This window comes from Gloeophyllum trabeum (genome assembly GCF_000344685.1).
Source record: "Gloeophyllum trabeum ATCC 11539 unplaced genomic scaffold GLOTRscaffold_00009, whole genome shotgun sequence".
Classification (NCBI taxonomy): Eukaryota; Fungi; Basidiomycota; class Agaricomycetes; order Gloeophyllales; family Gloeophyllaceae; genus Gloeophyllum; species Gloeophyllum trabeum.
In genome coordinates, this window is record NW_006920418.1 from 681,907 (window position 1) to 694,167 (window position 12,261).

General features: G+C 54.9%; 5 protein-coding genes across 5 annotated transcripts; 4 read left to right on the forward strand and 1 right to left on the reverse strand.

Annotated features, from left to right (window-relative positions):
• Positions 1–624: 624 nt before the first annotated feature.
• Positions 625–3,628, reverse strand: GLOTRDRAFT_139468 (uncharacterized protein). Its single transcript, XM_007869211.1, has 4 exons — positions 3,399–3,628; positions 2,511–3,284; positions 1,787–2,450; positions 625–1,723 (listed from the first exon to the last, which is right to left on the reverse strand). Exons 1-4 carry the CDS (start codon positions 3,601–3,603, stop codon positions 1,015–1,017), a joined length of 2,352 nt encoding a protein of 783 aa, XP_007867402.1. The 5' UTR covers positions 3,604–3,628; the 3' UTR covers positions 625–1,014.
• A 2,144-nt stretch (positions 3,629–5,772) lies between these two features.
• GLOTRDRAFT_139469 (ankyrin) lies at positions 5,773–6,854 on the forward strand. The gene is made up of 6 exons (XM_007869212.1): positions 5,773–5,909; positions 5,974–5,992; positions 6,055–6,097; positions 6,153–6,208; positions 6,264–6,391; positions 6,446–6,854. The coding sequence occupies exons 1-6, from the start codon at positions 5,832–5,834 to the stop codon at positions 6,812–6,814; spliced, it is 693 nt and encodes a 230-aa protein (XP_007867403.1). The 5' UTR covers positions 5,773–5,831; the 3' UTR covers positions 6,815–6,854.
• Positions 6,855–7,626: 772 nt separating this feature from the next.
• On the forward strand, positions 7,627–10,083 carry GLOTRDRAFT_116729 (PRMT5-domain-containing protein; the record flags this gene model as incomplete). Its single annotated transcript, XM_007869213.1, has 10 exons — positions 7,627–7,899; positions 7,960–8,126; positions 8,180–8,365; positions 8,421–8,498; positions 8,548–8,591; positions 8,638–8,760; positions 8,815–8,990; positions 9,043–9,288; positions 9,339–9,538; positions 9,588–10,083. Coding segments are annotated over 10 exons (1,874 nt in total), but the record flags the coding sequence as incomplete, so codon positions are not given.
• Positions 10,084–10,240: 157 nt separating this feature from the next.
• Positions 10,241–11,576, forward strand: GLOTRDRAFT_139471 (uncharacterized protein). Its single transcript, XM_007869214.1, has 7 exons — positions 10,241–10,428; positions 10,489–10,508; positions 10,562–10,621; positions 10,675–10,697; positions 10,751–10,824; positions 10,883–11,020; positions 11,071–11,576. Exons 1-7 carry the CDS (start codon positions 10,355–10,357, stop codon positions 11,273–11,275), a joined length of 594 nt encoding a protein of 197 aa, XP_007867405.1. The 5' UTR covers positions 10,241–10,354; the 3' UTR covers positions 11,276–11,576.
• A 299-nt stretch (positions 11,577–11,875) lies between these two features.
• On the forward strand, positions 11,876–12,190 carry GLOTRDRAFT_130449 (uncharacterized protein; the record flags this gene model as incomplete). The annotated part of the gene is made up of 2 exons (XM_007869215.1): positions 11,876–12,104; positions 12,168–12,190. The coding sequence occupies 2 exons, from the start codon at positions 11,876–11,878 to the stop codon at positions 12,188–12,190; spliced, it is 252 nt and encodes an 83-aa protein (XP_007867406.1).
• Positions 12,191–12,261: the final 71 nt, after the last annotated feature.

The window sequence follows — 12,261 nt, forward strand, 5'->3', positions numbered from 1 at the left end:
TGAAGCTTGACATATATAGTTTACTGTGTTCAAGCACAACGCATGGGCCCATTGCCTCTCTCACTCTGTAATACCGGGTAAGGCGATTACGGCCCAATCGGCCCTCGAGTGACCCTCCTTATGCTCCATTTCATTAGATCCTTATTTCTTTTGTCCAACGACTTCTTCCTATCATGCAAGGCTGCATTGGAATATCATAACCAGGCTGGTGAGTACCTTAATGATTTAATCTGTATGCTAATGTGGCATTCCTCGTTGCAGTCGCCGGGGGCAGGAACTCCGCTTGATTCTGAGAAAATAGTACACTTAACGTTATATTTGCCAGCGGCCATACCACATTGACAGTCTCTGGCTGTCCACATACTATCTGCCACAGATTGGCAGATTCCCTTCAGCCTCGCATTGACCGGTCAGCCGGGCCTGAATTGCCCGTCGCTGCCAGTGCCGTAATCAACGACACCTCCGAGAGTGGGACGAGAAGCGTCGAAGCCCCCGATAGTCTAATGATCTCTGTCGATTACGATCTGATCGATCGAGTCGAAGCTAAATCGCTCGTCTTACGGGCATATCGAGGCATATGTACGTGGGTGGCCTCCAGCTACTTACTGAGAGTGCACGCGATGTTGAGTGAAGGAGCCCGGGATGCGGGCAGCCGGTTCTATTCATAATCGTACAATACATAGACGCTGAAATCATATGAACAAGCCGCTTCGAAGAGAAGGAAGGGGGGCATGGGGGCAATGGATAAATATGTTCAAGAGGTGGGGGGAAAGCGGAAAACGGCGCGCGCTGAGAATAAGAAGCGGGAGAAAAATAAAAGGAGGATGTCATTGTAATCCATGCTAAAATACATTCGTCAGCACAAGTCCTTGGCGTGTGTCCGAACTGCACGAGCGGGAGTAGAGTATAATATACGGCCCACAAGGCCAAGCCTACAGTTCCATCAATTGACCATATAGTTAGGGAAACGGCTTCTCCACGTCACCAGTGTTTTCATCGTGTCGGCGACGATACCTAAATCCGGTGTCTCTGCGGCTCCATCCCCGCAGACACGGGGGTAGGAGGCAAGGCCATCCCAGAACCGTTGTCGCCGCCCATGGACATACGCTGCCCGGACTGCAGGTCACGTTCCCGCTCCCTATCATAACCGGGGGCACTAAGCGGGGACGCCGAGGCAGGGGATGACGAGGAGATAGAAAGGCGGCTATGACTATTGGGGAAGGAAGATAACGAATCCAGCCGAGGCCTCGGAACCCCAGAAGCACCGGCCATATGCACGGCCTGGCGCTGATGCAGCTGCTGATTCATCATGGAGGGAGGACCGGTAGGAGAGACGGGCGAATAGAAACCGCTGCTGGTAGGCGAAGCCGTGTTGGGATGCTGAGAGTAGTGTTGCCCGAACGGATTAGAGGTGGAGGGAGAAGGCGATGGAGAAGGCGTAAGCCCGTTCAGATTTGAGGAAAGGTTATGAGCAGCGCTTGGTTGGGACGTGCCGAACGAGTTTTGGGCCTCGTCGTAGCCGCCCCGCCTCATTGCAGAACTTGCATACGAAGCCGCCGGGGAGGCCGGAGTAAGTGGTGTCTGAGGCAGGGGCTCCGACTTGACAGCAGGAGATGCAGTAGATGCAGGTGAGGCTGTAGAGCCGTAGGTCCGGTCTTTACGCCGTCTCTGACTCGTGATACCTTCTTTCTTAGCTCTCGAACGAGCATAGCGCAAGCCACAACTGTATATGAGAAAAGATGCAACCGCTCAGTAACGCAGACGTCGACAAAGGGATTATACATACGCGTTACACAGATCCTTCTTACCACTCGGACCCTTCCGCCACTCTGGACTTTGGGTAGCCTTGCAGCTGGAACATTTCACGATACCCACGGGCGGGTTCCCTGAGCTGCGTCCACCGCTCCCGTACGAGTCTCTCGTAGTAGAAGTATTCGGGCTTCCGTTCCGCCGCGACGCATGTCTCGGCGGCGGGACAGCGTCATTGACGTTGCCCCCGCTACCGTCGTTACCGTTCGCGTGGCCGGCACTCGCAGAGATAGACGAGCTGCCGGTAGACAGATTAGATGGCGACGCACCCTCTTGGGAACCAACATAGGGGTAGGACGGTGACAACGGGTCCATGTAAGGCATTTGTCCAGTCGAAGATGCGGGCGCGGCAGTCCATGCCTGCTGCTGAGTCGGGTAGTACTGCTGTGCCTGAGAGGAAGAGGCCTCGGACCATTGGCCGTTGTATGGTTGTTGCGCATGCATCTGTGCGTGAGGCTGGTTAACGTACCCGTTGTACTGAGATGTGGGGTCGGAGAGGGATGGCAGCGGAAACGAGTTGTTGTAGTATTGTTGCTGTTGCTGCTGTGGTTGCTGAGAATACGCGTTCGACTGTTGGCCGTAGGCGGCGCCGTTCAAGCTGGGCCGGGGGTTTACCTTATGGCAGGCGAATATGATAGTGCCTATGCAAAAGGCAGCTGTTGATACATTGGATGGTGTGGAAGGAGGGAAACATGACTCACCATGAGGGATGAAGATGCTCTCCACCTCCTTGAGATCGTCCATTCCAACGTTGACGGTCTGCAGCGCCTTGTACCTCCTCGTGCAACTTGTCTTCGCGTCGCTAGCGCCACTGCCAGGGTTCTCACCGATCTGGACTTCTTCTGCGAGTCGGACGAAGTCCTTGGACGCGATACCCCCGGAGTGCCCGTCGCCCTGATCAGGCGGCCAGCTTATCAAGCAATGCCTGTTTCCTTGCTGGTTTGCGAGGATCTGGAAGACCCTGTCCAGGGTCCCGGTCTGTGGCACATATTGCACGAGACGGTTGTACATTAGCTGGATTTGGTGGCTGTCCATGGCGTAGGCAGGGGTGCTGCACCAGTTTGACCAGCCGGTCTTATACCGGGGATCATTGTCGTACGGCGTGAGATCGACAACGGCATGCATGAAGCACAGCACTAGACCCTCTGCTGCCCAATTGATAACAATGTCGACGGCCATGTAGTTCTGGTCGACCGCGATTTTGTCGCCATCGGTCCAGGGCGAGATGGCATCCGACGCACCCAGCTTCCGGCGGACGCTGGAGAGACGACAGTACTTCACGCGGGTGACACTGCCGTGCAACGTCCGCGACTCGAGAACGCTGCCGAGATCGTGCCTGGCGGAGGCCTGCTCATCGGGATGGACGAAGGCGAGCAGGGGCTTGCCAATGAGCGCATCGGCCTGCTGCCCGAGATGGTTTGCGAGGACGGGGTCGAGATACAGGAACTGCAGCTCCGAGTTGAGGAGGGACCAGTCTGCGAGGGTGGTCAGCGAGCGCAACGAGATATGCGGGGAACGATCAGGGAGACTAATTGAACGATCGCGATGGACGATCGAGGTCGTCAAAGAGGCAGGACGGGGGGACTCACAACATCGCGTTTCACCGACTTTCGGCATGTTACTGGAGGGATGATCGGCCGAGTCAGCGCCGGCGGGCTCAGAGAGCAGCGAGGAGAAGTTGTCGTAGGACTGGAGGGCGACGCCAGAGGGCAAGCGCGGATTGTGGTGGCTGAGCTGGGGGCCCAGTTCCGCCTGCGAGTCGAAGCCTCGTTGCGGGGGCGTGCTGAAGCTCATGGCAGGAAACAAGGAATGCTGGCGAATAAGAAAATGGGTACAATACAATATACTCGGCTGCTCGCGTGGTCTCAGACGGGTGCGCTCTTAGGGGAAGCCGACAGGGGCGAGCGAAGCGCAGACGCGAGCGGTGCGGTGCAGTGCACAGCAGCAGACGGCTGAAAATCGATGTGGCAGAAACGCGGTATCGATCAGAAATTTTGAGTTGCGCCTGAAAGCGGGCGTGGTCGTCGTGGGCGACGACGAGCAGGGAGGTTGCAGCGCGGCGACAAGAGGCAAAACGACGACGCCGAGGACGGGCGGGTGGTCGACTCGGTCAGCGACGCGGCGCTGGTAAGACCCGGCGTCGGACCAGGCCAATCTGTGGCGACTCAGGGGCTCCCGGCGGCTCCTGCCTTATATGGCAGCCACCCGCCCGGTTCTCTGTCCGATCGAGAACAATTCTTCCATAATTCTGGCCGCAAATGGCAATTCCAGTCCGAAAATTGCATCCGCGTTCTTTTGGCCCGAATCATGGGCACCAGCCCCGGCGAACGCTGCGATGCCACAACGCCACCAGCCACACTCCCCACAGCGCACCTGAACTGCGTTCCGCTCGCCTCGCCTGTCGCCCGAAGCATCCGCGTCTTTTGGTGGCGGGATCAGCAAGATCTTGAGACCGATCGGCCCAATTCTGCAGATCTGCTCAGATCCGTTCCCCGTGCTCTCACACCTCTGATCACGATCGTTGCGCTATTCTTTATCTTAGTTCAGCAGTATTCAGACGCAGACTGCTCAGACAGCATGCGGGGAGCATTGAGCAGCTCAAAAAGTAGCCACAATTTACGGCGTTGCATGCCTGGACTCTCGGGCATGCCTTGCATGCGCTGGATCGATCACTTGCGCAGCTCAGAGCTTATTGTCTGCGACCCGACGTCAGCGCTGATTCCGGGAGCTCATATGAAACAGAACGAGCTCACTAATTTCCGAGAAACTCTCGCGGCTGAACACCGGAAGACGGGGATGAAGGCTTCGCGTGCCCGTCGTAGGAAATCCTAGTTGCCAGCCCTGATCATGTCTAACGCCCCTGCCAATCGTCAAGTATAATCACTGCGGCGACGAAAATACTGTCGGTGGTGAGCACTATCTGTCGGTTCGTGGGCACTAGTGGTGCGAGGAACACATCATGTTATCAGCCAGAATGCGCCGATACGTGTCAGCTGGGCGGGGCGTGTCAACGCAGCAGCCATCGCCCACATACCCAGCTTTAGATGTGATGTCAACTGTCGCCGGGAGAAGCCACACCGTGGACGAATCGCATGCACATTCGCAGCTTCTCCCGCTGCCCACCCACCCGCGAGAGTTGGGGTGCGAGCAGCTTCGCACCGGTCGCGCCGACGCGAACAGAACGCGCAGAGTTGTGCCTAAAGCAGACTGGGAAGCTGCATGGCACGCAAAGCCAACCGGAGCCGCAGGACTCGATGCTGATGGGGAGTGACAGTTAAGCTTTTGCTCTACTCCCGGTGGACCCATTGGACGTACCGTGAGTGGGTGACGTTTGGCATATCGTCTCTGCGAGCGGAAATAGAACCAATGGCAGGCCCCCTGTTACCGAGGAGTCGCCAGCGCTTGTACAAAAATACCTGCGTCTTTACGAGAGGACAGCAGGACGTAATATTTTCTGATAATAGAGAAGGTTAAATGAGAATGAAAGATGAATGGTACCTCCGGTTACAATGATCAGGCGGTCGAACACCACCAAGTCAGACAGTCATGGACGGCCAGGAAGAGCGGAGGTGGCAAGAGCTATATCAGCCGGACGTACTTATCTGACTTATCGCACTGATGTGCAGACCTTCTATTGCCGCCGTACCCCACATTGCAGGGTAGCTCAAGCTCTTTGTCTAGACATACCTGAGTCGTATTCCGATGTTATGTTGGGCTTCTCTTTGGCCTGACTGTAACTGAATATAGCTGATCAAGAATCTGCTGCCTTATCTATGTCTGACGAACGCCAGATAGTCTTAGAGAGGGTGTTTTAGACTCGGAGGTTGCAGAAGCAGGGAAACATAAGAAGGAACTGCAGGCCAATCGCAGGACAAGAGACTCGGATCTCCGATCATGTTCGGCATCCGCCGAAGGGACTTCACTCAGACTGTCCGGTTTTGTCTTCGGACACTCTTGAGTCTTGAGCAACCTCAAACCCGTCGCACCTGTCGGCATAGCTTATTCTTCGTAGGTTCAGCACGATGCCGGTGCCAACTCGGGTGCAAGCCGCGAAAAATATATGGATAGCAGCAGGAGACGGCGACTTGGAGCGAGTCCGAGTGAGTGGTAATCCAGATAGCGCGGTCCTTGCGCGGTCCGGTAGTGCTCACCGATTTGAGGCAGGAATTGATCGAAGGCGAAGGTAGGTCGCCTGCGTAATTGCTTTGGAACCCAAGCAATATGAGTTATGACAGTAATCCATAGCTTTATCGCCCAATGTCCCGGATCCCAACTCATACACACCGATGTAAGGTGTTCCCTAAATTCGTCATTACTCAACCTAAACTTCGAATAACTCATAGGCACGCTGCTGCGTCGTATGGACATCTCGAGATACTAACGTATCTTATCTCGAAAGGCATGACCCTAATCACTGAATGATGTTGCAGCTTTCATGTTCACCTACGTCCTAGGCGGAGATGTCAACGTTACGGACGACGACGGTGACACCCCTCTATATACTGTCGAGAACATCGAGACGGCGAGGTTCCTTGTGGAACACGGCGCCGTAGTAGCGAGGACAAACCACGAAGGTGTATCGGTAAGCGTCACTCTGCACGCTCATCCTCTCCAGACCAGTGACCATAGCTCGCAGCCCATTGATTACCTTGCCGAAGACTTCCCAGAAGTCTCTACGTACCTGCAATCATTGACCACTACGTCCGAGACCCCGGGCGGAGTGCTCGACTCTGCGCACCAGCCATCGCAGCACGCACAGCATACCGCATCGGAGAATTTGACGTCTTCACTGCTGGCGTCAGCTCACGATATTCTGCAGCGCGCGGAGGCGGAGGGACGCGATCCCGAGGAGGAGCTGAGGAGACTTGTAGGTCAGACCGTATTGGACGGCATGGTGACTGGATACGGTATGGGGCAGAGTGCTGAGCAGGAGAATGTGCGGCGAGAGAGCGACGAGCCAGCCGACGGAGTGAAGAGGCCCCGAACGACGGATGATACCAGCTAGCATTTGTATCCGAGCGTGTACTGTACTTTGTAAATACCGCCTCGATCGTTGATAGCACTCCGATCAAGTGCTTCCAAATACGGGACGATGATCAGGACGACCGACGCGTCGCCCACAACGCCCGCCGTCTGTCCGTGCCGGCATGTCATACCAATCCTCCGCCGTCGTCCTAGCCAAATTTGCAACTCTCGAGGAATATCATAAAGCGCAAGCACGTCTTGATGGCGCGCATGCCACCACCGTGCTCAAAATCGCAGCTGACGCAGACGCTAAGGGATACGGGCTGACTTGTATTCCTATCACCACGGAGGCTTGGAAAGCGCGATGGCGGAGCATGTGCATACTGTCGTCTTCAGAGAACGACCGGGAAAAGAACCTCGCTGCTGAACAGCGGGCGGAGGCATGGCGCTCCAGCCCGAGTTTCTTGCGAGACGAAGTAACCATCACACGATTAGGTACGCTCCGGTCCCCGCTATGATCGTGTCGACGATGATTGAGATCGACTTCAGAGGAGGTCGAAAGCGTGGTAGCGTTGGTCTCCGACTGGCTGGAGCTCGACGCAAACGACGACTGGGTCCGCCATGATTCTGAAATCGTCAGTCAATTCCCTGTATCCGACCGACGACCGATTTGTCTAGTCGCTCACCAAGGTGGCGTCAGCATCACTTAACAAATTGCACAGGCCCTGCTGCAGGAACTCTCTTACGCTTCGTACCTGAATGTCCAAACTGCTATTCTCCCCCCTCCTCGGAATCGAGCACAGGTCGCGTCCTATGCTCGTGCAGTGGTCGCATGTCTTTCTACTATACCCTACATGCAACTGTCTGTGCGACTCCCGATATACGATCCCTCGATCTTCAAGCCGCCCGTGGTATCTTCCCATACCTCTACGCCGAGATCCTCTACCCCCGACCTGCCCAGCACACCGCAGTCGTCAAGAGTCCGGATAACTACTAACGAGAGCGAACTCGAAGGTTCAAATAAAAGTAACACCCCCAAGGCGTCGGAAGGGGAACTCAATGCAACTTGGGAGATGTGGGATGTCATACGCTCGATATGCAACTATGACCAGAGACTTAGCCTCAGTACGTTCTCGTTCGTGTCCTCCCGAGCTTGTATGACTTATCGCTCTTTGTATCATCTAGCATTGGACTTAACCCCTCCACTACCCTCCAGCGCCGGGGTGCTGAAGCGATGGGCAGCCGAGCCTATGCACTCCATCTTCCTCCCCGCTTCAACATTCATCGCGAATGCAAAAGGATATCCGGTGCTTCCCAAAGGCACACAAACATTTATCCGCGATATCATGAAGGTAAGTGATCTCAGGGTGCCGTGGTCATACATCCATTTAAAAACCGCTCACAGTACCGTCCTACCGTCATCGTTGAAGGGGCGAACAAAGGCGTTCACTCGCGCGGAGGCGAGACGGCGTACTTGCAATATGTGCGGCACCTGGAGAAGACCAGTCCTGCGCTGCAGGCTATGCAGCAGCCCGGGACTGTCGAAAATTTTGCTCAAGGCTACCATGATTATTTGCAAGCACCCCTACAGGTCTGTAACTTACGCAATCCATCCCAATTAACGTATGTCATTATTGCTCTCCCAGCCTTTGATGGATAATCTGCAAAGCGCGACATACCACACATTCGAGCAGGATCCCGTGAAATACCGGAATTATGAGGAGGTGAGCAGGTTTGATTGCCTGAACGGATGATCACTCAACGGGTTCCAAGGCTATATACCAAGCGTTGAAGGACTGGCCGGAAAGTGATAGGATGTGAGACGCCCGGTATGCTAAATAGGAAAAATCTGAATGTCGGCAGTGTTATCTGTGTTGCAGGCGCTGGACGGGGTCCGTTGGTCGCCCGCTCGCTGAAAGCCATTGGACGGTCTAAGCGGAAGGCGTTCGTTTACGCGCTGGAGAAGAACCCTAATGCATATGTGACGTGAGTACTTGACGCAACCATCTATTCTCTCTGTCTCTATTTAACGGGGTGTAGTTTGCAAGACCGCTTACAACGTGAATGGGGATCCAAAGTGGACCTGAGATTCGGCGACATGCGGGCGTTGGAGCTACCGGAAAAGGTGGATATCCTGGTCAGCGAGCTGTTGGGCTCTTTCGGAGACAATGAGCTCAGTCCTGAGTGTCTTGATGGTGCCATGCGATTCTTGAAACGTACGGAGCCCTCTTTTGCGTGGTTATACCCAGGCTGACCATTATGGGATAGCGGAGGGCATCTCGATACCTTCCTCCTATACGGCGCACATTGCGCCGCTGTCGTCTTCTAAGTTGTTCCAGGAGACGCAAGCTGGCAGAGACGTAAAGACTGCCGAAACGCCGTATGTGGTGATGTTCCAAGCGGTGAACATTCTCAGTGGTAATGGCGGAGGGCTTGCCGGGCGATGTGGTCCTCAAGTCCAAGAATGCTGGGAGTTTGAGCATCCTCGTCGAGACGCCGCACTCGATTCTCAAGGTATAAGCAGGTCATCAATTAGCATCCATGGAAGCTAACCAGTATGACAGGCCTTCCGCTCACGAACAGTCATAACACACGTTCAGCCAAACTGACCTTCCACATACCGCATGCGGGGGTGCTCCATGGACTGGCGGGCTATTTTGAGGCGGTCTTGTATGGCAACGTTGGCCTGAGCATCCACCCGGACCGGAAGGATCAGATATCAAAGGACATGCTTAGTTGGTTCCCAATCTTATTCCCCTTCAAGGTGGGCTTGCTCCACTTGGTACCTATTCTTGACTCTTATCGTGACACAGGAGCCCTTGTATCTGCCGAGCAACTCGGAGCTACAGGTGACAATGTGGCGACTCACGAACAAGCGCCGCGTCTGGTATGAATGGTATGCAGAGTCATTCTTGCCAGTGTGGAACGCTCCCCTGCCGGAGGTGAAGACGAAGGAATCCCATATTGGGCCTGTGGTCAATAGACATGGGTCTTGGCTCGCCCCTGCAGCGACGCCTGTCGCGCCGCCGAGCCCTGTGGTTGACGCCATCGACCTGCCGTTCCCATCTGACAGGAACGTCGAAACGCCGACAAGATCAAGCGAAGACTGGCCGAAGACAGACATCGGCCTCGTAAAAATAGGGCAAACGAGCCTCCACAATCCAGGAGGTCGCAGCAGCTGGATAGGGCTGTAATTTCTACGCAATATATGTAAGGAGTTTGTACGCTTTGCTACCCTTGGTTGTTCTGCGGTGTATCGCGGCATGTTCCTGGTGGTTGTGAACTTGGCCCAACTTGCACAAAACTTGCACCCCAAAACTGGCCCGAAATTGATGACGCTGGAATCGAAGCATAATGGCGGCCGGGGAAAGCCTCCGCACCCTCCGGGAGATGGCTGACGGCATCGACTCCGATTGGAACTCCGCGGGATAAACTGCTGGAACTCTGCGCGTCGTCTCCTTCCCTCACAACGACCGCTGTTCAGTCTTTGACGCTCCCTTTGGGCATTCTTCACGTCCTCTAGCAGGTTAAAAGCAACTATCATCACCTCTAGTTTTAACCAGTCCGCTCCCTGTTCATCATGAAGTTCTTCGCAACCGCAGCTGCCCTTGTCGCGCTCGTCCCTGCCGTCCTGGGATTGACTGTCAACACTCCGTGAGTAGCCTCGAGCGTCGGTGTCTTTTTGCCAATCTGACGGCGAGTTGCGATGTCCAGCACTAACGTGGTCGCTTGCCGTAAGTTTACTAGAGTGATGTTGTCGACCAGTATGGTAACAACGCGTCTTTAGAGCCCATTCAGTTCACCTGGGCCGATGGTACCGCGCCCTACTTCCTGTCCCTCGTTCCTGGTGAGTCCTACTATGGCGAGTGAAATGTCAACCCTTGCTAAGTAAGGGAATAGGTGGTCAGCCCTCTGCTACGGCTGTGAGTACATCTGTGTGTATGGCAAATCACTGTGAAATCGAGTATCTCTGCAGATCCAGCAATTCCCGACGCAGCAGGGTACCAGCTTCTCCTGGTCTCAAGTGACCCTGGCTCCCAACACCGCGTTGTAAGTGTCGGTTTGAGGTCAAGGATCGTTACCTTATGCGTATCTACCCGCTATATAGCACCATTGTCCTGAAGGACAGCACTGGTGCTCAGGCTTTCTCTGACATCGTCACTGTCCAGTCCGGCAGCGACCTTAGCTGCTTGAACGGCAGCACCAGCGCTTCCGTCACCGGTGGCGCTTCCACCACTGGCGGCAGGTGAGTTAATGTACTTTGGTAGTCGATCACCGTTACTGACTGATATCTAGCTCCCCGAGCGGCACCACCAGCGGCGGCTCTTCGCCTACTAGCACTTCGCCCAGCGGCGGCAACTCGTCCTCCAACAGGCCTACAGGCTCTAGCAGCGGTAGCAGTGCCTCCCCGACCAACTCTAGCGGTGCCTCCCGTGGCCAGGCCGTGAGCGCGTTCGGCGTTGCAGGTGTTATGGGTCTCGTCGGTGCTGCTCTTTTCTGAGCGGTGCTTTCTGAGAGTATGTTACGACTAGACTCCGCATTAGAATGACTTCATGATGTCGGACCCGACTGCCACTCTTTAATATACTGTCTTTTCTGAAGGACGTTTACCCCGACTGCCTATGTTCGTTTTAGTACCTTTTATTTTCCTTCTGTAGCCCGGCCCCGTGTAGAGTAGACAGTGCCAATCCACTCTGTCTACTGGTCTGTATCTTAGGGTCGCCTAGGTCTTCTGAACTTCAATGTACATATCTTTCTGTTTTCAGTCCCCATATTGTGAACGCCATGGGTAACTCTCGCGACGTGGCACTGGCAGCGACTGCAGCCTGAGCTAAATCTTGAGTGTTGTTCGGAATCACGTGATGTGGCGCGTCCGATGCGGTTGATTGGATCTGAACTCTTCGGGCCCAGTGGCGGCTAGAAAAGTGGACAGCCGGTTCTACGCGACCTTTCGACCTCTACCGGTGAGGCTCACAAACGCCTCTTCAGCTTTGTTCTTGACTGTGCGTATATTGTCTTTTCACGTAACTCGGGTGTTTCGCAGCGCAGCGGATTCTCACATCCGTCATAACAGGCGTGTTTTTAATATGGGTCTTGTGATATGTCCGTGGCAGAAGGAGCCACCGCGGCCGCGATAGCAGAGGGAACGCCTATCGATGGTGCAGAGATTAACAGTCTGGCAGGTGACAAGCATAAGGACGGCGCGCTGGACGCTGCAGAGAAGGAGGCCCTGAAGAATGACGTGTTGTTGGTCGATGTGCCAGGCAAACGTGCGGATGAGGCACCTGCACTGGAAATCAATGGTGGAGAGCATGCTAACGGGGCCAACGGTGATAGGCACTAACACATGACAACACCAAAGACCAAAAAGAAATAAAACCTAAAACACCCAGCGGTATGGGTGGAGGCGGTCTAAGGCGATTGAAGGGTAATATTTAAGTTCGAAGGGAGGGGGAGAAGTAAGACGCTGTATGGTAGCCCGTAGGA

Bases quoted from the DNA above. Each gene is read 5' to 3' on its own strand.
- GLOTRDRAFT_139468 (XM_007869211.1), bottom strand. From the start codon at position 3,603: ATGAGCTTCAGCACGCCCCCGCAACGAGGCTTCGACTCGCAGGCGGAA. The intron at 3,285-3,398 runs GTGAGTCCCCCC...CCACCCTCGCAG, and splicing joins AGTCGGTGAAACGCGATGTT to ACTGGTCCCTCCTCAACTCG. The intron at 2,451-2,510 runs GTGAGTCATGTT...CCTTTTGCATAG, and splicing joins GAGCATCTTCATCCCTCATG to GCACTATCATATTCGCCTGC.
- GLOTRDRAFT_139469 (XM_007869212.1), top strand. From the start codon at position 5,832: ATGCCGGTGCCAACTCGGGTGCAAGCCGCGAAAAATATATGGATAGCA. The intron at 6,098-6,152 runs GTAAGGTGTTCC...AATAACTCATAG, and splicing joins CCCAACTCATACACACCGAT to GCACGCTGCTGCGTCGTATG. The intron at 6,392-6,445 runs GTAAGCGTCACT...CATAGCTCGCAG, and splicing joins CAAACCACGAAGGTGTATCG to CCCATTGATTACCTTGCCGA.
- GLOTRDRAFT_139471 (XM_007869214.1), top strand. From the start codon at position 10,355: ATGAAGTTCTTCGCAACCGCAGCTGCCCTTGTCGCGCTCGTCCCTGCC. The intron at 10,698-10,750 runs GTGAGTACATCT...GTATCTCTGCAG, and splicing joins GTCAGCCCTCTGCTACGGCT to ATCCAGCAATTCCCGACGCA. The intron at 10,825-10,882 runs GTAAGTGTCGGT...CCCGCTATATAG, and splicing joins CTGGCTCCCAACACCGCGTT to CACCATTGTCCTGAAGGACA.